The sequence below is a fragment of the Aethalodelphis obliquidens genome, unplaced genomic scaffold (genome assembly GCF_003676395.1).
Source record: "Aethalodelphis obliquidens isolate GAN/ISIS:26980383/991018 unplaced genomic scaffold, ASM367639v1 scaffold43, whole genome shotgun sequence".
Classification (NCBI taxonomy): Eukaryota; Metazoa; Chordata; class Mammalia; order Artiodactyla; family Delphinidae; genus Aethalodelphis; species Aethalodelphis obliquidens.
In genome coordinates, this window is record NW_020837987.1 from 10,212,841 (window position 1) to 10,236,964 (window position 24,124).

Below are 24,124 nucleotides of genomic sequence, written 5' to 3' on the forward strand. Positions count from 1 at the left end.
TGATAGAAATCAAAATAGGGGTTACTTTGGGGAGGGCATTGCCCCAAAGGAGTAATAGTAAGGAACCCCTACTATCTTCATCTGGGTGGTAGTTACACATGTAACTGCAAACATGTTAAGAATCGACGAGCTGTACACTGTACATTTTACATTTATGCACTTCACTGAAGGTACACTATTCTTACACTATTCTTACTATGAAATTTTACTCCTGCCTCTGCCATCCTCTTGCTGTGTGACCTCAGGCAACTCCATCTCCCTCTCTGAACTTCAGCTATTCTTACCAAAAGAAAAGGGTGGGGGAGGAGTGCCATTGTGGCCTCAGTAAAAGAGGAAAAGAGTAGAAGGGGCAAGAGAAGGCCGGGAGACCGGGGAGGGAGCAGGGCAGTCTCCCGGGTAAGGGAACAAGAGCCTCTGATGGCTGGGAGTTGGCTGGCGGCTCACAGCGATGTCTGGGTGCTCTGTTACACCCCTGCACCAACACATATGGGGCCACACTGTGACCACGATGGAGTGAGACACAATCAGGACCACTGCCTTCTGTGTCTGAACACAGGAAAAAACAAGAACACTGTGCAAACCACAGAATGACTAAGCTTCCACATATATAAGCTAATAGAAGTGATTGCTTGTATCGGGTTGGCCAAAAAGTTCGTCTGGGTTCTCTGTAAGAGGTTACAAAAATCCGAATGAACTTTTTGGCCAACCCAATGTTATGTATTATTTATATTATATTATTATTAAAACTACAGCTTTAGCCTTGCTTTGTTTCTCCTGACTCACAGATAAGATTTACCTATGGCAGGAAAAATAGCGGCTGTGTTCATAAAGGTTTTATCTGTTCTCCGGACCCCATGGGGCACCCCCATCGCCAATAATGACTAGCACCTCAGTCACCTAGGTTGGGTTGCTTGTCATCATGCTGAAGCTCAGAGAGAGAAAGTGAGTGGCTGTGAAGTCATTCAACACTTCCCCCTACCTCCCTGCCTCCCAGCCTTGGAATCCCAGCCTCACTTATGGTTTGCTGTGTGACCCACTAAGTGTCTTCACCTCTCTGAGCCTCTGAGGTGTCTGTTTTATAATAAAAGGAGGAGAGTCTTTCATGGTGGAGTGAGGCAGTGGACAAAGTATTAAGTCTGGAGTCAGACAGACTGAAATTTTACTCCTGCCTCTGCCATCCTCTTGCTGTGTGACCTCAAGCAACTCCATCTCCCTCTCTGAACTTCAGCTGCCTCCTTTGCCAAACAGGTCTGAAACCCCCTGTCTCCAGAGGGATGGAGTGAGGCAGGGCTACAATTCTATTATTATTGTGCACTCAGGAGGCCCTTCAGGTCCCAGCCGTGTGGGAGAGTTTCAGGGAGGAACCCCAACTGGCCAGACCAGAAGATCTGGTGTCTTGGGAGGGAGTGGGACCCAGGGTGGAGAGTCTCCTCTTGCTCAGGCCTGCCGAATCCCGGGTGCTGACACCAACCGCCGCCCCCCCACCCCAAACCTGGCCCAGGACCAAAGAGCAGAGGGAGGTTTAAATACCGGACCTCTACTTAAACCTACTCTGTGACTCTCCCCAGCTCCCCTCCACAGGGGTCACTGCAAAGAGGTTTAGAATTGGTTCCCCAGAGAGATGAACAGAGGAGTCAGTGTGGAGGCACCTGGTCCCCAGCCCTGGAGTTCATGCCAGGGCCTCAGACAAGCCTGGGGCCATTTCCACTATGGGTTTCGTGTCCCCTGGGGAAGGGCAGGCTCTGAGCCCAGTGATGTTCCCAGCCTGCCTCAGACCCACTCCTTCTGGGATGTGATGTCTGGGATGCGTCAGAGAAGGGATGGGGTCAGGGCCCGGGCTGGCTACATAATTTGCGGGGCTCAGTGCAAAATGAAAATATGGAGACCTGGTTCAAAAGGCAGGAAGGAGTGTCATGAAATGTACTAAAGGAGAAATGCTCTTTTCCTTTCTTCCTGCATCTCTCTTGACCCCATATGGTGTCTAATGTCATGTTCCCTCAGGCACAGGGATACTGGTGGGGCGAGCACAGACTCTTACAGGTGTCTAGAGACCCTGCCCCACAACTAAAGCAAACTGGTTGCTGGGTTCCCCTTCCAGCAGCCGCCCGCCACCGTGCCCCACCTGAGATGCCAAGAGGCACAAGTGCCTGGATTTCCCGTGAGCACTCAGGCCCTTGTCGGGGCTGGAGGATGGCGGAAGTCACAGGGCAGAGGCAGGGAGGGGAAGGCAGACAGAACCTATTCCGGGGAGGTGGGAGATGGCAGGTGTGGGACCTCATTTGAGCTGAGGCTCCAGTCCCCCCAGCTCAAGCTCCACACCCTTCAGACTTCACTTACAAAACACAAATTCAAATACAAAATTAAGAATTTCCGGATGGCAATCACAGATGATTAAAGCCGAGAGGGCTCTTCTGAACATGGGACCTGTCAACTGCACTAGTCACATGCCCGTGAAGCTGGCCCCAGTAAGGGGACAGTTTGCAGAGGGGCTAAGGGATGAAATGATCCAAGAATCTAGATGCCTCACACCTGGAGGTAGAGGCCAAGGAACACCTCGGGTCCCCAAGGGCCTGGGGGTTGGAGTGTTTGCATTCCGGGGTTTCAGGAGCACATCTGGATCCTTAAGGAATCCTGGGATGGGACACCCAGGTCCTGAAGAGATGGGAACCAGAGGGACTGGATGCCTAGTTCCAGAGAGGTTTAAGGGAGGAAATGACCTGTACCACACAGTGACAGCCTAGAGTGGTCAGGGAGTGGTCCTGTAGTCGGGGAGCTCAGGGGACTGCGGAAGCCCACCAGGGATCAGGGAGAGCTTCCTGAAGGAGGAGACACCTTAGGTGAGATGTAAATGATGAAAAGTTCTATGCCTGTCGTTCACCATCGCCCCATCCTCAGCGTCTTTCTTATCAATTTATTCCCTCAACACCTAGTTTGCCTACAGGCCATTTGCTGTGTGCCAACCACTCAGTAGTGATGGAAATAGCCCAACCCCTGCCTCCTGGGGCTCCCGCCCAGCACGGGAAACACACCCATCAAACACACGGATGACCTAGAGCAGTCAAAGCCGTGATGGGGAAGGAGCAGGCAGAGTGATCAAGGCTGGGATGGGAAGCCCAGAGGGAGCATCTGACTCAGCCAGGAGAATCAGGGAAGGCTTCCTGGAGAAGGAAACATCTGAGCTATGACCTAAATGATGAGTAGGGTGGAGTGGGGAAAGGTGACTTAGCAAAGGGAACATTACATAAAGACCCACAGGTGAAAGGATAGCTTTTTTTTTTTTTTTTCCACTTTCATGGGATGAAATGTGCCCTCTGGTGCTGGGGACACAGCCATGACCAGGACAGCCCTGGCTCTGCCCTCAGGGAGCTCCCAGTCCGTCAGGACATAGATCCATCACCAGTGATGACCCACAATGTTCAGGAATGGGACAGGAGGGCTCAAAGGGGGGTACCTGATCCAGCTGAGGGAGTCAGGAAGGGCTTCCTGAAGGAGGGGACATCCCAATTAAGACGCGAAGAATAAGGAGCTAGGTGGTTAAGGGAAGGGCAGAGGGAATAACATATGTCACGGCCTGGAGGGCAGGAGCCTAGGAGTTCCTAGAAATTGCCAATAGCCCAGTCACGTCCAAAAGGGTGGAAGCAGGCGGGCCCACAAACTGAAAAAACAAAATTGCCACAAGACTAAGGACGCATGCCTCCCCAAACCCCCGCCCCTCCCAGCCATGACCTTGGGGTTGAAGGTCTCCATTCCTAAAGGGTAGAACAGCTAAAGGATGCATGGTCTCCGAGGTACCCGTAATTCAGATGTCCTGCCTAGGGGTCGAGGGGCCCCGTACGCCTGTGCTGGGAACCTCAGCAGTAACCACTGTTTTTCCTCCAAGTTTAATTCAGTATCACAGGAGCACCAATAAATAGTTCCTTCCCGCCCCCGCAATCTTCCTCCCACCCAAGGCAGAGCCTCAGCGGCTGGCTTCCGGTCCGGGAAGACACCTGCAGCCCAGAACTGCGCAGCTCAGACCTGCCGAACCGCCGAGCCCACAAAATTCCCGGGAGAGTTCCAAAGGGGCTGGCCCAGGATTTCCAGCAGTGGGCGTGGCTTCGAGGCAGCGCGTGCCGGGCAGAGCCTCGCTGGGATGTCCCCCTGAGAGGATATGTTCACTCAGGGGTCGTGGTTCTCGTCAGCCGCTGTCACGATGACGTCCATCCAGATGCGCATGGCTTCTGGGCTTGGCGCCGCCATGTAGAAAAGGCGTTCGTAGGTTTTGACACAGAACGTTAGGCGAGGGTTCGGGCTCTGGAATAAGAAGCGGAGTGGAGATGGTTATAAGTCCACCCTAGTTGGAATCCCAGCCTTGCTATTTATAGGCTTTGTGGGGTTGGGCACGTTATTTACACTCCCTGAACGTTTCCCCATCTGTCTTCCTAAATGATGCTACCTACTTCGTTGGGTTATGAGGATTAAATGAATTAACACAGGAAGGCGCTTAGAATTATGGGAGCAAGAGGAATTCAAAAAGAGGATGGGGGCTTCCCTGGTGGCGCAGTGGTTGAGAGTCCGCCTGCCGATGCAGGGCGCACGAGTTCGTGCCCCGGTCCGGGAAGATCCCACATGCCGCGGAGCGGCTGCGCCCATGAGCCATGGCCGCTGAGCCTGCGCGTCCGGAGCCTGTGCTCCGCAATGGGAGAGGCCACAACAGTGAGAGGCCCGCGTACCGAAAAAAGAAAAGAAAAGAAAAAAAAAAAAGAGTACGGACCCATGTCCCAATCCCCCAGCCTACCTTCTCCTATATTAGAAATAAATACAGACATTCAAATTTCCCCTGCCCCCAAAATCTAGGTCCCCCTGGTTTGTAACTGGGAAAATCCTAGTGTCTACAACCTATTTATTGAGTACCTAGTTGCCAACCCTGAATTAGGTAAATCCTTTATGTCCATTATCTGTTTCTAACCTTCTCAACTCTGAAGAAATGGGCTGAAGAGTGCCGATTCTGCAGGTGAGAAAACTAAGGCTGGAGAATGGAAGTCACTTTCCTGATGTCCCACAGCTCGGATTCCAGACTAAGCTCTAAAAAGCCACAGTTGCTCTCCAGAGCTTTCTAAACATTGTATCAGTTTCTGGCACTGCACTTTTATTTTTTACTTATTTTTATTTTTTTGCACTTTTATTTTTATAGAAGTTCCAATTCCTGCGTCCTCTGGGGAAAAATAAATATGATATGACACCATGGGGCCCATCACCATTTGGCAATGATGGGCAGATGCTAACGAATGATCGTCTCCTTTAGATGCTCCCAGGCTGCCTCAGTCCTCACCCTGCCCAATTCAGACATTTATTCTCAACTTGGCATCTGCGTTTGCCAAATTTCTGCTCTAAAACTTTTGTTCCAAGAAAAATATCAGTGGGCTGAGAGCCAAAGACTAAGCTCTTGATTTTTGGTCCCTGCGGTGAAATGATCTGTTGGTTTCCTGTGCTGGATGGAGTAGGGGCTGTGGGTGGCCTTTCCCAGGGATAAGATCAGGCTTGACAGCCGGGGCTCCAACCAGGAGGGCAGAGCAGCACCAAGCAGGGGCTTCACCTTGAAGGCACAGCGTAAGTGGTCGTAGTAGACTTCCTCGATGGCCTGGAAGTAGATGACGCCTTTGAGCTTGGTCTGTTCTTTGTCTGATGGAGGGAGGTGAGGGAGAAACAGAGCCAGTGAGAGGTGTGTATGGTGGGGGGAGCAGGGGAGTCACTGGGCCCAAGTCCCGAGACTGGGGTGGGGGTGAGGAACATGGTGGCAGAGTCTGTAGGTCCCTAAAGTACTGTGGTTGGGAGGTGAGTGCATGTTGACGGGAGACTAGGAGGGAGACTGGTGTGGTGACTGGACAAGACCGGAGAATGAGGTCTGGGGAGTTGGAATCCTAGGTCCCCTAGTGCCTTGGCCCCTGAGAAGGGCAGGGACTCAAGGAGAGATTCAGCATCATTGATTCTCCTAGAGAGGAAGGAGGAGGGGCCTGGAACCTAGATTTGTGGGCTGGGCACTGGCAATGCTCCTCTAGGGCACCTTAGGAAAATGGGGTCTGGGGAGCCAGAGTGGTACAAAACTGTTACCCACGTTACTGAGGAGGGCTGGCTCACTAAAGGGGAAAGGGGCTGGGGATCCAGACTCGTGGGCCTGAGAGAGAAGGGGGCTGAGGGTGGGACGCCTAGGTTTCTGGGGTGAAAGTCTGTTGTGGTTTCTTCCAGGGTCCTGGGGGCCCGGGTCCCAAGGCAGCCAGGGTGGGCTTACCCGTGTAGTAGGCCAGGCGGCGGGCCTGGCGGTCAAAGCAGAACCACCGCTTCCTCCAGGTCTTGATGCGGCCTCCCATCTTCACCAGGGGTCCGCGGCAGTAGCCCCCAGACACCCGTATGTGCGGGCAGCTTTCCGGGTTGTGGCCCCAGCGTTCCAGGTGTTGCCGGAGATCCAAGACCCGAGGGCCAGGAGGGCGGGATGGGGCTGTGGGCGGGGCCTGGGAAAGCAAGAGAAGGGGGCAGTGACTTCATGGGGTGGGGGGGCAGGTCCTGCAGCCTGGACGCCCCCGAGGGGTGCTGGTCAGAGTAGCTCGAGTATAAGGCCCGGCACAGCCTTTCATTAACAATGACGATCAAGATGATATTTCCAACAGCTAAAGCGATGAACTGACACTCTGCCCAGGGCTTTACCACCATCCGTTCCTTGACTCCCCACGGCCACCCTCGGGTCAGGGCTACTATGAGCCCCATTTTTCAGATGAGCACACTGAAGTACAGAGAGAGAAAATAATCCACCCGAGGGCACACAGAGCTTCTAAGTGGCAGAGCTGGGTGGCAAACTCAGGTCTTCCTGACCCTAGCGCTTACCCTGAAACACCGGAGATGTGTTAGAGAAGTGATGGACCCTGGTGGGACCCTCATCTACTGTCTCTGTAAAACAGGGACCAGATAGTGAGTGATCAATAAATGAGAGCACTGTTTCCATTATTATTATTATTGTTATTATTCTTGTTGTGATGAAATTACTGATTATTACCTGTGCTAACAAAACACTTTATAGGTATAATCTGTGTCCCCTCAAACTCTCTTCAAGGGGTAAGTACATCATTGTCCCCATTTTACAGATGTGGAAACCAAGACTCCGAGAGGTTAAGTCACTAGGCCCAAGTCACACAGCCAGAGCTGACGAGCCAGGACTCCCCAGGCAGAGTGTCATCTCAGGAGGCCATAAAGGGGAGAAGAATGAAGGTGATCAAAGTGTCTACTGTTACAAGGCCCAGCCTGATCATACCTCTTCTTCCCAAATGATCCCTGCAAAGAATGGTATGATCTCCGTGGTCAAACTGAGGCCTCAGACTTCAGCATGCAAGGGGACCCCCTAGGGATTTTGTTAAAATGCAGCCTGGGATTCAGTCATTCTGGGGTGGGGGTCTGGGGTGAGGGTGAGGTTCTGCACGTCTAACAAGCTCCGAGGGAACAGGGACGCTGATGCTGCTGGTCCGTGGACCACAGTCTGAGTATCAAGGGCTGAAAACACTGAAGCAAGGCCAAAGCAAGAATGGATGAGAAACAGAGGTGAGACTCATTGGATGGAGACAGGGGAGAATGAGGAGGAGGGGAAATGGGGAGGAGCCGGGGAATGCACAGGAGGGGAAGGGGTGGTTAAAAGGGAACCCACCAGGGCTACCCTGGTGGCGCAGTGGTTGAGAGTCCGCCTGCCGATGCGGGGGACGCAGGTTCGTGCCCCGGTCCGGGAGGATCCCACGTGCCGCAGAGCGGCTGGGCCTGTGAGCCATGGCCGCTGAGCCTGCACGTCCGGAGCCTGTGCTCCGCAATGGGAGAGGCCACAGCAGTGAGGCACCCACTGGGTCATCTCACCAAAGCCACACGGTAACACTACTGATCACCACATATGGAAGGTCCCACTCTGTGGCTGGCACTGTGCCAAGTGATCACCTTGTTGCCTCTCCAAAACAGCCCATTATTGCCCCCATTTGACAGACGAGGAAACTGAGGCTTCTAGAGAGGAACTGACTCATCAAGGTCACCCAGGTAGGATGTGGGGGAGCCGGGCCCCAATCCAGGACAGCAGGGATGGGCTTGGGACTGTCAGCTCCCCCACTGCCCCCCCGTGTCACCTCCCTGGAACGCCTGCCCCTCTCGGAGCCTCGGTTTCCCTACACTGAAACTACACTGAAACTCGGCGGTGATCACAGCACCCTCCACATGGGGCTGTTTCACGGATGAGCTCGCTGCTGTCAGGCTCCCTGACCTGGTGATTCCACTTCCAGGTGCGAATCCCGGAGACACACTTGCTCACGGGCACGAGAAGGCAGCTTGAGCCGTAAGGGGGTGGGGTGGGGGAGACAGTGCAGTCAACAGGGAACCGTTTAATAAATGATGATGCTACACAGCAGGAGTGCTTCATTTTTAATGAGGTAGAGCTTATGCCTGAAACCAGAAGGCCCCACTGCCCTTCCCAATTTATTTTATTCCTGAACTCTTATCAGCACCTGACGTGCTACTTATTTTACTTACTGACGCTGCTTTTTGTCTCTCTCCCCTGCTACACGCCAGCTTCTCCAAGGGCAGGGATTGTCACTCTGGCCACTGCTATATAACCCAGGGCCTAACACGCAGTAGGCCCTCTGTAAATACTGAATATGAATGAATAAGAATATGCCAAATGGTTGAGAGAACCAAAAGCAGGTTGGGAATGATGTGCTCGATTACAAGGAAAATAAATTCACCAAATATGGTTTGATCGGTGTATGTAGCAAAGTATTAAAAAAAAAAGATTTGAACGCTTCTCCGCGATAGAAAACACCTGCACTTCCGGAGGTACGATGAGGGGAACTTCACTTTCCCCAATTCTGAAGTGTCTGTTATAACAAAAAGTATTCATGTTCTTAGTGTAGGTAGAAATAAAATTTTAATAAGGAGCTGTCAGCTAAATCCAGAGTGTGAGAAATTCTACAGGATAAGTGACTTTTCCCACAAATTAATGGCATTTTTTAAAGCAGGGAGGGAGGACTCTATCTCAAGGTTTTAAAAGACATTTTAACTAAATGCAGTGTGCATACTTTGTTTGGGTCCAGATTCAAATAACCAACTATAAAAAGACATTTTGGAGACAATTAGGGAAATGTGAATACGGATCATGTATCAGAAAGTTGCAGAATTATTAATAATCTCATAAACTATGACAGTGGAATTTTTGTTATGTTAAAAAAAAACCTTATCTATTGGAGATACATAGTGAGATATGAATGAAATGTCTGGAATTTGCTTTAAAATATTCCACTGCAGAGTGGGAATTAGGTGAGGATTCAGTACAACAAAGTTGGTAAGTAAAACAAGATTCAACACTGATGATCACTAGAGCTGCGTGGTGGGGGGGTACATGGAGGTTTATTACCTTTGAATATGCTTGAATATTTCTATAATCAGAAGTTTTTTAAAAGAATCAAATAAATAAAACAAAAATTCAAATAATATTTGAAAGCCCCAGCACGTGGTTACCCTCATTCTGCGGCAACTGCTGACTCTCTGACACCGGCACCCACTTACAGAAGAGGGGACCCAGGCACAGAGAATGGAGCATGTCACCCGAGGACACGCCACGAATACAGACGACCCTGATGGGAACAGGACCTAGGCCTTTCGAGTTCCCCTTCCACTTGCCAAGCCCAGGATACTTTCCTGTGCCGTTGGAGGAGACTGACAGAGTGAGATAAGACAGGGCAGAGGCCAGGGTGGCAAGACAGACCAGGGGAGTAGTGGTTGGGGAGGGTTAGGGGCGGGACTGACCATGATAGCAGGTACAGGGGGGTCTGAGGCACCTTCCGTGCTCCTTCTTGTCCCTTCCTGTGAGTGCAGAAAGAAAACATCAACGAGAATGCTAACCAATAATAAGTGGGAAAAACGTACTGGGTTCCTGGGTCTGAGGGAGGAGGGGCTGGGGGCCTGGATCCTGGGTCCTGAGGGAGGAGGGCTCAGGGGCCTGGACTCCTGGGTCTGAGGGAGGAGGGGACAGGGGTCTGGATCCTGGGTCTGAGCGGGGAGGGGCCGGGGGTCTGGAACCTGGGGCTGAGGGAGGAGGGAGGGGCTGCCGTCTCACCCTGGCCTGGAGCAGCCGCTCCCTCTCTGCCACAGCCTGCTGCAGGAGGTGTTCCATACGGGCAATGTCCGGGTGGAGGGCCCCACAACTGGGAGCAGAGAACAGAGACGCGCAGGTTACAGCAGCCCGACTTCTTCCCCCCATCTCCCCACCTTCTCCCTGATGTCTCACCTATTTCTGGGGCCACAGTTCAGCAGCTGATAGAGGGGGTGTCTCCCGGAGTCTCTGGCTGAGGGCGGGAGGGCCGAGGCCTCCAGGGCTCCTGCGGGGAGAAGGGCTGGGGGGCTGGGATGCTCCCGTGTCTAAGCCCCCCCACCTCTACCCCAACAGAGGCAACCAGGTTCCTCCATCCTGTGCTGCAGGAGGGTGGTTAATGGGGGAAGAGCCTACGCAGGGGAGGGGTACGTACTCACCAGTACAATAGAAGGACAGAGGCCGGGGGGATCCCCTCTGGCTCACTCTCTCTCCCCTCTTCCGGGGCAGGCTTCCAGTCCCCTGGAGGCCAATGGAGCCCTGAAAACACACAACACCCACGCACACAAGAAAAGATGCTCAGGCTCCACCATGAAGCTGGAGAACTGCCAAGTAAAACCACCATCTCACTGGCACAGATCAAAATGCCACTGCAAACGTGATGCTGAGTGAAAGCAGCCAGTTACAAAGGACCACACGGTGTAACGTCCAGAACGGGCAGATCCAGGGAGACAGGAAGTGGGTTAGCGGTTTCCAGGGCCTGGGAGGAGAGGGGAACTGAGGGGTGATGGCTAAAGGGTATGAGGTTTCTTTAGGGATAATGACTATGTTCTCAAATTGATTGTGGTGATGGCTGCACAACTCGGCGACTAAAAACCCCTGAATTGTACGCTTTAAACGGGTGAATTGTAGCACAGGTGAACTATATACCTTGATAAAACTGTTAAAGAAAACCCCAAAAGCCCGCAGTGTTGATGGGAGTGTGCGAAACCCAGGTGTGCTCCCACAATGCTGGGGGCCGTTTTATTGCAACAACCGTTATGGAGGCCAGTTTGGCTCCTTTTTTAAAGTCAATGAAAAAAAAAAAGAAAAGAAAAACAAACAAAAACAGAAAAGAAAATCAAAATGACAAATGCATAGGTAACTTTGAGCCCCAATTCCACTTCTAGGACTATATCTGTGGAGACACTCAGACATGTGCAAAATGACCTGATTTCAAGGTTAATCCCCAAAGATGCCCGGAGACCACCTAAGTGCCCGTCAAAAGGAGGCAGGGATAAACTAGGGATCATCTGCATGGAGGAAAACTCCAAAGCATATATAAAAAGGAGGAGGATGCTGTTTATATCAGACAGAATAACAGGGCTTCCCTGGTGGCACAGTGGTTGAGAGTCCGCCTGCTGATGCAGGGGACGCGGGTTCGTGCCCCGGTCCGGGAAGATCCCACAAGCCGCGGAGAGGCTGCGCCCGTGAGCCATGGCTGCTGAGCCTGCGCGTCCGGAGCCTGTGCTCCGCAATGGGAGAGGCCACAACAGTGAGAGGCCCGCGTACCGCAAAAACAAAAACAAAAAGAGGGGGAAAGTATATACATGACTGTTTAAATACAGAGGATCTCTGGGAAGACGGGAGACACTAGTAACCCTGGCCACCCCTGGGAGGTGAACTGTGCGGATGAAAACAATGGTGGGAAAGGTCTTTTCTCTGACTATCCTCCCATGACCTTTGAACTTGGAACAAAAGGAATATTAGTTCAAAAAATAATAATAAACATGATAACCAAATGCAACCTGTGTTCCTAGATCAGAAAAAAATTTTTTTTCTTTTTTTGTTTTTTGCTTAAAAAAAAATTGTGGGACAATTGGCAAAAATATGAATCACATCTGTGGACTTGAATGATATTGTCTCAATGGTAGCTTCTGAATGTGGTCGCTGTACTGTTGTTATGTACGAGAATGGCCTTGACCTTAGGTAATAAAAGTAGAAGTATTTAGGGGTAAAGGGGAATCATGCTTCAGGAAAGAATAATAAACTGTGTGTGTGTATGTGGGTGGGTGTGTACAGAGAGAGAATAAGAAAGCAAATGTCAAATGTGGTAAAATGTTAATCACAGAATCTGGGTGACAGGTATGCAGGAATTCTTTCTACTACTCCTGCAATTTCTGTAAGTCTTAAATCATTTCAAAATTAAAAAAACTACCAAAAAATGAAATTATTTGAGAGTAATAAAGACAGAAAACTGAAATAATTTCTTAAAGAAAAAAAGAGCAAAAACTCTGTGTGGATAATAAAAATAAATAAGTTGCATAATTTGAACACCAGTAGGGATACTCACTGCTCAAATATATGTAATCCACAAGTTAATAATAATACTAAAATAAAAATTGCATTGGTCACCTTGGAGGATGCAGGAGAACCAACTCTATTCTGAAGACAGGAGAATGAAGTGAAACCATTAAGCATTTTCCCTGCATTTCTTACAAAAACCATATCCCTGGGTAACCAAATAATTAATGAAGGCAAGTCCCTCTCTTTTTTTTCTTTTTTCTTTTTTGGCCGCACCACCCGGCATGTGGGATCTCAGTTCCCCTCCAGTAGAAGCTCAGAGTCCTAACCACTGGACCGCCAGGGACCCCCTGGGTGTGATTTTCTAGATTCGTATTATTTTAAAACGTTTTTTAGAATAGTGACTAACATTTATCAAGTGCCTAACAGTGTACTTGGCCCTCGGAAGACCATTTAAGCTTATAAAAGCCCTGGGAGTCGGGAAAGTTTCGCTCTGCTTCACAAAGAGGAAACCGAGTCCCAAGTTCCTGTGGTTCTTCACTCTTTCCTGCCTTCAACTGATATTCCCAGCACTCCCCAGCTGAGAGACCTCAGATTGTTGGCACTGAGAGAAGAGGTGGGTAAGAGAGACCCAAGCCTTGTCTCCATGGCGCTGACATTGTAGGAACTGAATGAGCCATCGTATAAATAAGTGTATCATCAGAAATTGCTGTGAGTGAAGAGTGTGTTATAAAACGGTGATATAAAAAAGGATCACCTTCCAACTGGAAGACCAGGAACAGCCTTCTGAACGCTGGACCTAAGGCCCAAAAGATAAGAGCTGGCCAGGGGAAACTCCCTGCGAGTCCAGCGGTTAGGACTCCGGGCTTTCATTGCCAAGGGCCTGGGTTTGATCCCTAGTCAGGGAACTAAGATCTCACAAGCCCTGTGGCGGGGCCAAAAAAAAAAAAGTTGGCCAGGGGAGACTGAGGGGAAGGGTGTTCCAGGTGGCAGGATCAGCAAGTGCAAAGGCCCTGAGGCAGGAACAAGTATGGAGTGCTGGTGGGTCAGTGCTCCTACAGCTGAGCAGTCAGTACAGGGAGGGGGATGGTGAGAGGTGGGCAGGGGTCAGACCACACAGGGACTTGTGGGCCATGGTGAGGAGACTGGGGGAATCATGGAAGGCTTTTGGTGGGAAGAGCTGAAGTAGGAGGGATGAAGATCACTCTGGCTGTTGTTTGGGGAATAAATTATTGGGAGACAAAAACTAAAATAGAGAAAACCGGTGAGGAGGCTGGTATAGGGTCACTAAAACCAGAGATGAGGGTGGGAGTGGGTGGAATAAGAATGATAAAATTACAATAATACCAATCAGTATAACTCTCATCACAGTAACAGGTGCCCACATTACTGAGCACCTGTTATGTGCCAGGCATCAATCACACTAAGAGTTTTAATGCATTAACCAATGAATACTGTTATTATTCCCATGTTGCAGCTAAGTAAATTGAGGCACAGAGCTGTCTCTAAGGTCAGCCAGCTAGGAAGTGGCAGAACAGGTACTGGAACCCAAGGTACTCTTAGTCATCACATGATCCTGGCAAGAAGGTATAGAATTTGAGAAGGATTTAATAGGACTTGGAGGGAGAGAGAGGAAGGGGCAAGGAGGAGTCATTTGTTAATCCCTGCATTCATTTATCCACTTGTATATGGTTTATCTGGCTGAGTAAATAAACACTCCCTGGGCTCCTCGTGTATCCCGAGGTCCCCGGTCGCTCCCTCTGAGCTGGTCTGACCAGTCACCCACTTAGGTTCTGAAGGATCCCTGAGAAATCCTCATCTCCTGAAAGGCACAGGCTGTGGAAACAGGCAGCCTGGCTTCAAACCTAAGCTCTGCTGCTTAGCTGGGTGTGTGACTTTGGTAAGTCACGGCTCTTCTCAGGGAGATTTCCCCCTCTGTAAAGTGAGCAACGTCCCGCTGCCCTGCCAGGGCTGATGCAAGGATTCAACGAGTGACCTCATGCAAAACACACAAAAGAGTGCCCAGCACGGCCACCAGCGTCCAGGGGTCAGTGTCTGGCCCCCAGGTGACACCCAGGTGCAAGGTGGGTGTTGGATCCACGCCGGTGGGTATAGGGTCCACCTGGCCTTAGAAGTTCCATGTACACAGGAGCCAATGACTCAGGTAACACCTCTATAGGAATGGACCCAGCTTCCCACCAAGTATTTATAGATATGCAATTTACTTATAAGGGTCATATTTACCCTAAGTCACGTTGCCTGGCAACACAGCTGACCGTCCACCTTTATCAAGCTTCCAGCTAGAAAGTTACAAAAGCTCTGCTAACCCTTTACCCAGATAATAACAAGACCTACTTCTGCAGGTCCGTCTGAGCAAAAAATAAAATTATATATACATAAAATTTCATGAATATGTAACATATATTATTGAATTGTATATCCATGAAACAATAATTATATAATACAATATTAGTATATAATAATATAATATATATTAGGTTGAATCACTTCAAACGGTCAGTATTTGACTGTTTCTCACCTCCAAATAATAGCAACTTCATGTGGCTCGAAGGCATAAGATGGCTTTGAGCAGATCCTGGCCTACGTTAAGCTCTTAAAATTAATATTAATATGAATATTGTTAATATTAATTAATAAGATAATGTTGCATATTATATTAGACAATAGAAACAATTAAATATTATAACAGACAACATTAATTAGATAATAATTGATATGAATTTGTTATTCTTATTGTGGGTACAAAGACACACATACATGGATCTTCCTAACAGCATTGCTTAAACTGCAAAAAAACTCCAATCGCTATCCTCAGAGGGAGGGCTGGCTCAGTGCCTCCACGTAGAAGTGTGTGCCACACAGAAGCTCAGAGTGGTTCAGAGCATAGGCTCTGAAAACAGAGTGCCTGGGTTCAAATCCCAGCTCTGCCGCATACTAGCTGCTTAAGAAACTTCCCCTTTCTGCCTCAGTTTCTTCATCTATAAAATGGAAAGAAGAACCCAACTTGTAGGGTTGTTGCAAAGACTAAATGAGTGAATCCACGTGAGGCATTTAAAACAGTGCCTGGCATGCTATGAAGACTCCACAAATGTTAACTGTCATTATGGTTGTTATTGTTTATATCATTATTACAGAGCCATTGAAAAGGAAGCGGCAGCTCTAAATGTCTCAGTGGAAAACAATCTCCACGACAGAGTCTTAAGCTAGAAAATAAAAGCCAACTAGTAGCTAATAGACATGTTTCTGAAAAAAACATTTACATGATAGAAAAAGAGCTCCCAATTTCTAAGCGCTGGCCCCCTATCCACATGACTGAAACAAAACTCTTTTCATTGACTATTCACCCCTACCTCACACATAGCACTCTGCCACTGTCTACTCTATTTCATTTTAAAAGTTGGTAGCCGGACTTCCTTGGTGGTCCAGTGGGTGACACTCCACACTCCCAATGCTGGGGGCCCAGGTTCCATCCCTGGGTTTCATCCCTGGTCCGGGAACTAGATCCCGCATGCTGCAACTAACAGTCCTCATGCCACAACTAAAAAAGATCCCACATTCTGCAACAAAGATCTCGCGGGCCACAACTAAGACCCGGCGCAGCCAAAATAAATAAATAGATAGATAGATAGTGATCGGCCTTCCCTCTCCCCCAGGCGCACCGCAGAGAAAGCCACAGTTACCAGTGAGACCCGGGGTGATGAGGCATTGGGGGGGCACCTGGAGGGAGCTGTGAATGGAGAAGAGGCAGGAAGAGGTGGCGGCGGCAGCGTGAGCAGTGGGGTCCTGGAGAACCAGCAACTGGCGATCTGTCTTCTGGGTGAACAGGAGCTGCAGGAGAACAGGTGGGGTGGCTGGCCACTGGAAGGATGCTCTGGCCCAAGCCTCCAGAGCCAGCCCATTTCTTGGATGGAAAAACAAAGGCTCAAGGTCCCAAGAGAGCTGAAATGTGGTCTCGGTGAGGGAGGACTATGGACAGAGATGGCTGGTTCCCTGAGGAACCTGGAGGCTGGACCTCCTGCATCCCAGGGGGAAAAGGGATTAGGGGTTGAGAATTGTGGATCCCAAGGGAGAAGGGGGCAGGGGGCCTGGACTCCTGGGTCTGAGGGAGGAAGGGGCTGACAGGCGCATGAAATCCCCATACCTTGGTGAGGGCCTGGCTGGGCTCAGAGAAGTCCTCGCCAGCGGTTCCCTGAAGGCAAGTAAGCTTGAGAAGTCTGCTCCGTTCCTAGGGGACAGCAAGACATCAAGGGCTGCCACGCCTCAGGGTCGGAAAGGGCCATCCCAGCAGCTCTCCCTGATGCCAGGAGACACCTGGGGTGCAGGGAGGCAATGGGATGCCCTAGGGGGAAGTGAGGCAAGTGGGACAGGTGCCTGGGGTGAACTTACCTGGGTCAGGGCCTGAAGGGCCTCCTCCTTCTTCTGGCTCAGCCCCCAGCTCTCAGCTGCCATCTGCTCCCCCAGTGACTTGAGCTGCTCCTCCAAGACCTGGATCCGGCGCTGCAGGGCACCCCCAGAGCCCTGGTTACTCAGCTGCCCCAGGGTCCCCAGGCTGGTTCCCCCAGAATCAGGTCCTCCTTGAGAGCTTGGGGCTTGTTCCACCCCATAACAGAGACCCTGGCATTTGGGTGCCTGGGAGGGGGTGGGGGACTTAGAGTTAACCTCCGTGGTGTCCTCTTCCCCTTTGGGGGGGTCCAGAGAGACTTGAAGTTGAGTTGGAGGGATGGAGGATCCAAAATCCAGAGACCGAGGGAGACGGAGACACAGAGAAAGTCACCGTTGCCAAGAACAGAGAGAGAAAGAAAGGGAAAGACAGAGACAAACCAGAAGAGATACAGAAAAGAACCAAGACAGACCCCAAAAGACAGAGATGCAGAGACAAGACAGAAACAGCACAGAAACAGACAGAAGCTGTGAGACAGAAATGGGAAAAGAGACAGTGACAGGAAAAAGGTCCAGAAATAGAGGTGGGGAAAGCAGACCCACATTAGAACTTTCTAAGCCAAAACCCTGGGAACCTTTGTATTTTTTTTTTTTAACCTTTGTATTAAATACAGTCAAAATGTTGCTTTTTCCATTGGGACTTGTCAGACCCTTGAATGTGAAGCCCCCAGAAAGGACTAGTGAGAGCATCATTTGGGATGAGGGCTTGAGAGGCAGGGAGCCTAGTGGCGAAGATCTAGTGGGTTCAGATCCCAGCTCTGTCCTTTATGAACTAAGTGACCTTGGAAAAGATTACTTGAACACCTTGACCTTGAGTTTCTTCACTTATAAAATGGGAAAAAATATTAAGACGTGTCTCCCAGGATTGTTGTAAGGATTCAATGACTCAATATTCGTGAAACATTTAGGACCAGCACATGGTAGATGCTCAATAAATGTCAGCAACTGTCATTACTATTTTGAAGTATGTGACACAGGGAAGACATGAGGACAAAGAAGGGAGCAGAGGAGACAGAGGGCAACGGCGAGGGAGGCAGGGCTAGCCCAGCCCGACTCACCCTGTGCTGCACCACGCTGGCCTGGAGTTCCTGGACCTTGGGGTCTAGTGCCCGGGCCCTGGGACTGTCCCAATCCTCCTCCCACTGGCTCTCCCGCTCCAGCTGCTGGAATTCCAGGTCCTCATAGGCACGCTGGGCCACATCCAGCTGTTCCTTCATCTGTGGGGGAAACACAAAAAGGCTGGAGGCCTGGACCCCTAGGAACCAGGAGGGTAGTGGGCTGGGGCCGGGAATCCTGGGCAATGAGGGAGGATGGGGCTGAGGATCAAGATTCCAGAGTCCTGGGGGTTAGGGAGCTGGCGCCCGAGCTACTAGGTGAGTGGGAAGCAGAGGACTGAGGGCCTGGATGTCTGGGTCCTGAGTGGCCTGGACACCGGGTCCCTGAGTGGGTCCAGTGGACCCTCACCTCCTGCACTCCCTGCAGAAGCCGCTCACGCTGGTCTTCCGGCTGCAAGTCGAGCTGCCCCTGGGCCTCCCGGAGTCTCTGGCGAAGACCCTCCACACGATCCCGCTCCTGGCTCAGGTGCCTCTGTTCCTGAATGAACAATCAGGCTCTTAGCCTCCGCCTGAGCACAGGGAGGGAAACAGAGGCCAGCGGGGGCCAGGCCAGCCAGATCTCAAATCCTCCCTGTCTGGGGTGTTGGCTCTATGAGGGCAGGGACCCTGTCTGACTGGTTCACACTTACACAGGCCCACCCAGGGCAGGTGTCAAGTAAACAGCTGTTTAAGAAATGAATGAGGGGACAGATGAATGGATAAAGAAGATGTGGTGTATATATACACAATGGAATATTACTCAGCCGTTAAAAAATGAAATAACACCATTGCAGCAACACGAATGGAACTAGAGATTATCATATTAAGTGAAGTAAGTCAGAAAGAGAAAGACAAATACCATATGATATCACTTATATGTGGAATCTAAAATATGACACAAATGAACTAATCTACGAAACAGAAACAGACTCACAGACATAGAGAACAGACTTGTAGTTGCCAGGGCTGGAGATGGGGGAGGGATAGATTGGGAGTTGGAGTTAGCAGATGCAAACTATTATATACAGAATCGATAAACAAAAAGGTCCTACTATATAGCGCAAAGAACTATATTCAATATACTGTGATAAACCATAATGGAAAAGAATATGATGAAGAATGTATATATATATACATATAACTGAATCACTTTGCTGTACAGCAGAAATTAACACAACATTGTAAATCAACTATATTTCAATTAAATAAGTTAAAAAAAATGAATGAGGGAATGAGTGCAAAATATATCCAGGCTGGGTGATTGATACTGGGGACCCAGAAGGGGGTCTGACCTGGGCCCTGTGCTCCAGCAGGGGACACAGCCAGTTACAGTCTGGGACAATCAGGGCAGTGAAACACAGAGACTGTGGGAACCCAGAACGCGGGGAGCAATTTCTACTGGGGTAATCCTAGGCTTCCTGGATGTGAGGATTTTAAGGTGAGTCTCAAAAAAACAGGGAATATTTGGGAATTCCCTGGCGGTTCAGTGGTTAGGGCCCCATGCTTCATTGCAGGGGGCATGGGTTCGACCCCCGGTCAGGGAACTAAAATCCCACATGCTGTGTGGCGTGGCCGGAAAAAAAACCCCAAAAAAACAGGGAGTATTTAGACTAGTGGAGACAGAGGGGGCTGGAAGGGCATTTTGGATAGAGGGGAACAGCACGGAGCAAATGAATGGAAGTTGAAAAGTACAGGAAGTGTAGGGACAAACTCTGGTCAAGAAGGGAGAAGGTGGGGTAGAGGGAAGAGATGGGGAGCACAGGTGGGACATGACAGTGGAAAGGCAGGCAAGGTGCAGCTCACATTCGGTTTGGCCCACCAGGCTGAGGAGCCCTTATCCTGGGGCAATGGGGAGTCATAGAAGGATTGAAAGGATCTAGGTGTGGAATCATCCCTCTGGGAGATAGACTTGAGGGGTTGAGACCAGCTCCTTCATGAGTCCTCCAAGCAATGAGTGAGGTGAGGTCTGAGCAGTGCAGATGTAAAGCAGGCAGATTAGAAAGAGAGGTTCAGGGAGCACAAAGAACAGGACCTGGTGACTGACAGGCTTGGGGTGAGAGATAAGGAGGCACGCAGAGCGAGGCTCAGGACTCTGACCTGGTGGCCAAAGGGACAGTGAGACAGGGACAGTGTGGAAAAGGGAGTTGCTGAGGTCAGCTTTGGATAAGGTGAATGAGAAGGGGCCAGACTCCTGAGTCTGAGGGAGGAGGGGCTGGGGGCCTGGACTCCTGGGTTAGAGGGAGGAGGGGCTGGGGTCTGGAATCCCAGGTCCTGGGGGAGGAAGGGGCATCTAGGAACCAGTATCCTAGGAAGTGGGACACGTAGGTCTACATTTTGAGAGAGAAATCAGGGCTGGGAGAAATATAGGCTCTTTGAAGTAAACGAAGACTCAGGACCCAGCCCCAGGAAATTCCAATATATAAGGGCAAAGAGAGAGTTTGATAGAATTACAAAGTTACCATTTTCCAACCTATAGTGCCAGCTGGTCCAAGCAATGACCACCAATGGATGTTAAAGCCTTTAGGTAAATAACTATTATGAAGGGATCAGACTGACCTCACTGAGGTCTGGAGGACCAGAGACAATGTCCCCCTGACCCAGCACACAGGAAGCACTACAGCACATCTGAATTTGACCCAGCCTCTACATCTAACCAACCACCCGCTTCCAGGAAGAGAAATGAGATAAAGGACACCCCAGGCATGCAACCGGTCACACACTGACCATGGAACAGAAGACTTGGTTTCTCCAACAAATAGTACAGTAAGCAGGGACCATTAGACGTGAAATAATACACACAAGGCATTTCACCAACTACAATATACTGGCCTTTGGGGGACCAGATTCAAACAGCCAACTGTTAGCTGTTTTTTTTTTTTTTTTTTTTTTTTTTTTAATTAATTTATTTATTCATTATTTTTGGCTGCATTGGGTCTTCATTGCTGCGCGCAGGCTTTCTCTAGTTGTGGCGAGGGGAGGCTACTCTTTGTTGAGGTGCATGGGCTTCTGTTGTTGTGGAGGACAGGCTCTAGGTGCATGGGCTTCAATAGTTGTGGCATGTGGGCTCAGTAGTTGTGGCTTGCAGGCTCTAGAGTGCAGGCTCAGTAGTTGTGGCCCACAGGCTTAGTTGCTCTGTGGCATGTGGGATCTTCCCGGATCAGGGCTTGAACCCGTGTCCCCTGCATTGGCAGGCAGATTCTTAACCACTGCACCACCAGGGAAGTCCCTGTTAGCTGTTTTTGAGACAACCTCGTACCCATGAAAACTGACTGGAAATGAGATGGTATTAAGAACTTATTAATTCTTCAGGTGTGACAATGATATGGGGATAATGATTTTTAAAAGGAGTTCTTATCTATAAGATAAGAACTAAAGCATTTACAGGCAATATGATGTCTGGGATTGGCTTTCAAAACTAGGGACAGGGAAGCCAATCAGGGGATAGGAAACAGGAATGGAGGATTAATCCCTGCTGAAGCTGGGGAGCACGCCACCTGGCAGCCCGTCTGACTCCTCTATCTTTGTTGGTTTGACGTTTTTCACAAGATGACATTTAAAGAGCAGAGAGAGATGGGGCAAAGGAAGATGAAGCAGTGAGTCAGGCCCTAAAGTCATGGACAAGGAGGGAGGAGGGAAACAGGAAGAGGCATAGGCCCACTCCCCGCGCCCTGCCCCCAGCCCAAGGATCCCCGTTTGGGGAATGGGGATAACCTCAGGGCCCAGGGCCCAGAAGCACCACAAGGAATGTCTATCCAACAAGGAAGAAAACTGAGGAGGAAGACCCAGCAGGGCAAACAGACCTGTTCCCGCTGCTCTTGGACGCCCTTTTCTGAGTCCACCTGCTGCCCCAGCAGTTCCCAGAGCTGCTCCTCCTCGCGCCAGACGGCCACTCGCTCCCCAGCCAGTTCACCCCGAAGCAGGGTCACCTCCACCTCCATCTGCGGAGAGAATATAAGGCCTGGGACCCAGAGGCCTGGGTCTGAGTAGGAGGGGGCTGGGGGCTCGGACGCCTGGGTCTGAACGAGGGACCTGTGAATCTGAACTCCTGGATTCAGAGAGAGGATGGAGCTGGGCTCCCGCAGTTGGAAAGGACCGGGAGTCTGGCCCTGCGGGGTTCCCCAATAGTTGGGAGCAGAATTCCCAAGAGGTCTGCAGCCTCACCTGGATCCTCAGTTCCTTCCTCTGACGCTGTAGCTCCCTCACTCGATGCTCCAACAAAGCCACGCGAGTCAGTGCCTCCAACTGCTGGGCTCTAAGCCGCCGCGCCGCCCCTCGCACCCCTTCCCCAGCCTGAGAGGCTGCGGGTGGCGTGGCTGGGATCTGAACGGAAGGCGAAGCCTCCACCTGCGGTTGAAGAGGGCGTGATCAATTGGGGAGGACTCGCCCCCTGCAGTCACTAAATAGGTCTGTTCTCCATCCCAAACATCCCCTCAGGCGGTCTGAGTCGGCGTTTAACTCTACCACCAAGTTCTTTTAATTCAAGGAGGGGAAGGTGCAGGTCCAGGGATCGCTCGGCCCCGGGAGGTGGCCCAGGGGCTCGCAGTGCCCAGGGGCACAGAGCCGACACAAGGATGGTGTTTCTTTTTCTTTATCCAGTTCCCATACTCTTGGCGTCACGTCTTCGAAGGTCCTGCATCTCTTTCTCTCCCCCCGGGTCTCCTTGAGTCTTTCCCCCTTTTTTCTGGGCTTCATCTTCCTGACCCAGTATCTGTCTTCCGTCTCTGAATCGCTATTTCTCTTTCTCCCTTGGAGTATCTCCGTCTCTCAAGGTTTCTCTGTCTCTCTTTCTGTTTCTCTGAGCATCTTTGTTTCTGAGTCTGTGTCTCTATCCCCATCTCTCTGAGTCTCTGTCTCTGGTCTTTCAGTGTCTCTAACTCTTTTGGGTCTGTCTCTCAGTCTCCCTGTCTCTGTCTATCTGGTCTTTCTATACCTGTCTCTCTGTGTCTCTGTCACCCGTTTGGGTCTGTCTCTCTAGGTCCCCCCGTGGCTCTCGCCCTCCGGGTCCCTCACCGCATCGCGGCTGCTCTCCGTGCTGCTGCCTTCTCCCGCTTCTTCCTCTTCCTCCGTCTGCTGCTCAGCCCCTTGGCCGCTCGGAAGCTCTGCTGGGGCCTCGGGCACCTCCTGCTCGCGGGAGTCCTCGGGGAGCTCCCGGGGCTGGGCGGCCCCTTGAGATCGGACCTCCGCGTCGCACTCGGGGACCGCGGGCGGCGGGGTCCCCTCGTCCGGGCTGCTCCGTGTCTCCATGGCCTCTGCGGACTCCTGTCGGGTGGGCGGAGCCTGGAGTTCGGGAGGCGTGGCCCGGTAGCGTGGGGGCGGGGCCCAGGAGGGCTCAAGGCCCCGCCCGAAAGCTCTGGAGAGCGCTCCAGAGGCGGGGCCTAAGAGTTCAAAGGAGGCGACTGAGCATTCCTGAGGCTCGGCCTGGAGTTTCTAGGGGCGGGGTTCGATGGCTCCTAGGGCGTCACTCCCTCGGAGGCTTGACCAGAATTTGAGTCCGGGGTCCTAGTCCGTCCCCTACCGGCCTCTCCCTGCTATCCAGGTGTCGAGCCTTGTACTCTCCCAGCAGCCCCGCACAATCCCTTGGACCACTTTAGAGGGACCCCAACACCTTCTCCTTCGCGGACTCAGGAGTCGGGTTCCGCCGCGTCCTCTCTGGAGCCCAGTAATCTCAGCTCCGACCCCACTGTGCAAGGGAGCGGGCCCCCTGCCGCCTCACCGAGGGATCCAGGAGTCGGGGCTCCTGGTCTCCCTCTGGACGAACCAGGGGCCTTGAATCCTCGGCTCCTCCTGGAGCTAGATTCCAGAACTCCAGCCCCCTCCACCACCCAAGCCCTGGCCCCCTCACCGGCTCAGGCTTCGGCGCGCTCCCTTCTGCGCTCCGGCGCTGCAATTTCTGCCCACTAGACAGGTGGCTGGAGAAGAGGGAGGAGAGAGAGGCTGCTCTGTCCCCCTTCCCAGCAGCCCGGAAGTGGATGGGGACAACAGGTCCAACAGCTCTCGAGGGAGGAGGGAGCGACCAGCTTGCCCCGCCCGCAGCCGCGGCATCCGGCCATCCCGGCCCCACCCTCGGAAAGCCCAGCATGACGACCCCCCAACTCTGCCTCCAGCACCCCCATTCCTCCCCCCTGGAGGGCCAGGCGCCTTGGTCACCTATGTATAATGTCCAGACCCTGGGAATCCTGAAAGGAAGAGAGGAATGGAGATA

The 24,124-nt window shown here is 51.3% G+C and overlaps 1 protein-coding gene across 4 annotated transcripts; it reads right to left on the reverse strand.

Moving 5' to 3' along the window:
- Positions 1 to 3,865: 3,865 nt before the first annotated feature.
- On the reverse strand, positions 3,866 to 23,889 carry PHLDB3 (pleckstrin homology like domain family B member 3). Of its 4 annotated transcripts, none has more exons than XM_027079715.1 (16): positions 23,765 to 23,884; positions 22,933 to 23,297; positions 22,084 to 22,266; positions 21,723 to 21,860; positions 18,293 to 18,421; positions 17,887 to 18,045; positions 16,775 to 16,885; positions 16,530 to 16,613; positions 16,106 to 16,216; positions 10,525 to 10,624; positions 10,283 to 10,388; positions 10,112 to 10,199; positions 9,802 to 9,858; positions 6,269 to 6,488; positions 5,576 to 5,661; positions 3,866 to 4,293 (listed from the first exon to the last, which is right to left on the reverse strand). In XM_027079715.1, exons 2-16 carry the CDS (start codon positions 23,164 to 23,166, stop codon positions 4,159 to 4,161), a joined length of 1,941 nt encoding a protein of 646 aa, XP_026935516.1. In that variant the 5' UTR covers positions 23,167 to 23,297; positions 23,765 to 23,884; the 3' UTR covers positions 3,866 to 4,158. The 4 variants fall into 4 exon arrangements, with proteins under 4 accessions (XP_026935516.1, XP_026935517.1, XP_026935519.1 ...); XM_027079716.1 differs by having other exon boundaries at positions 10,283 to 10,373; positions 23,765 to 23,882; XM_027079718.1 differs by lacking the exon at positions 18,293 to 18,421 and having other exon boundaries at positions 23,765 to 23,889.
- Between the last annotated feature and the right edge of the window lie 235 nt (positions 23,890 to 24,124).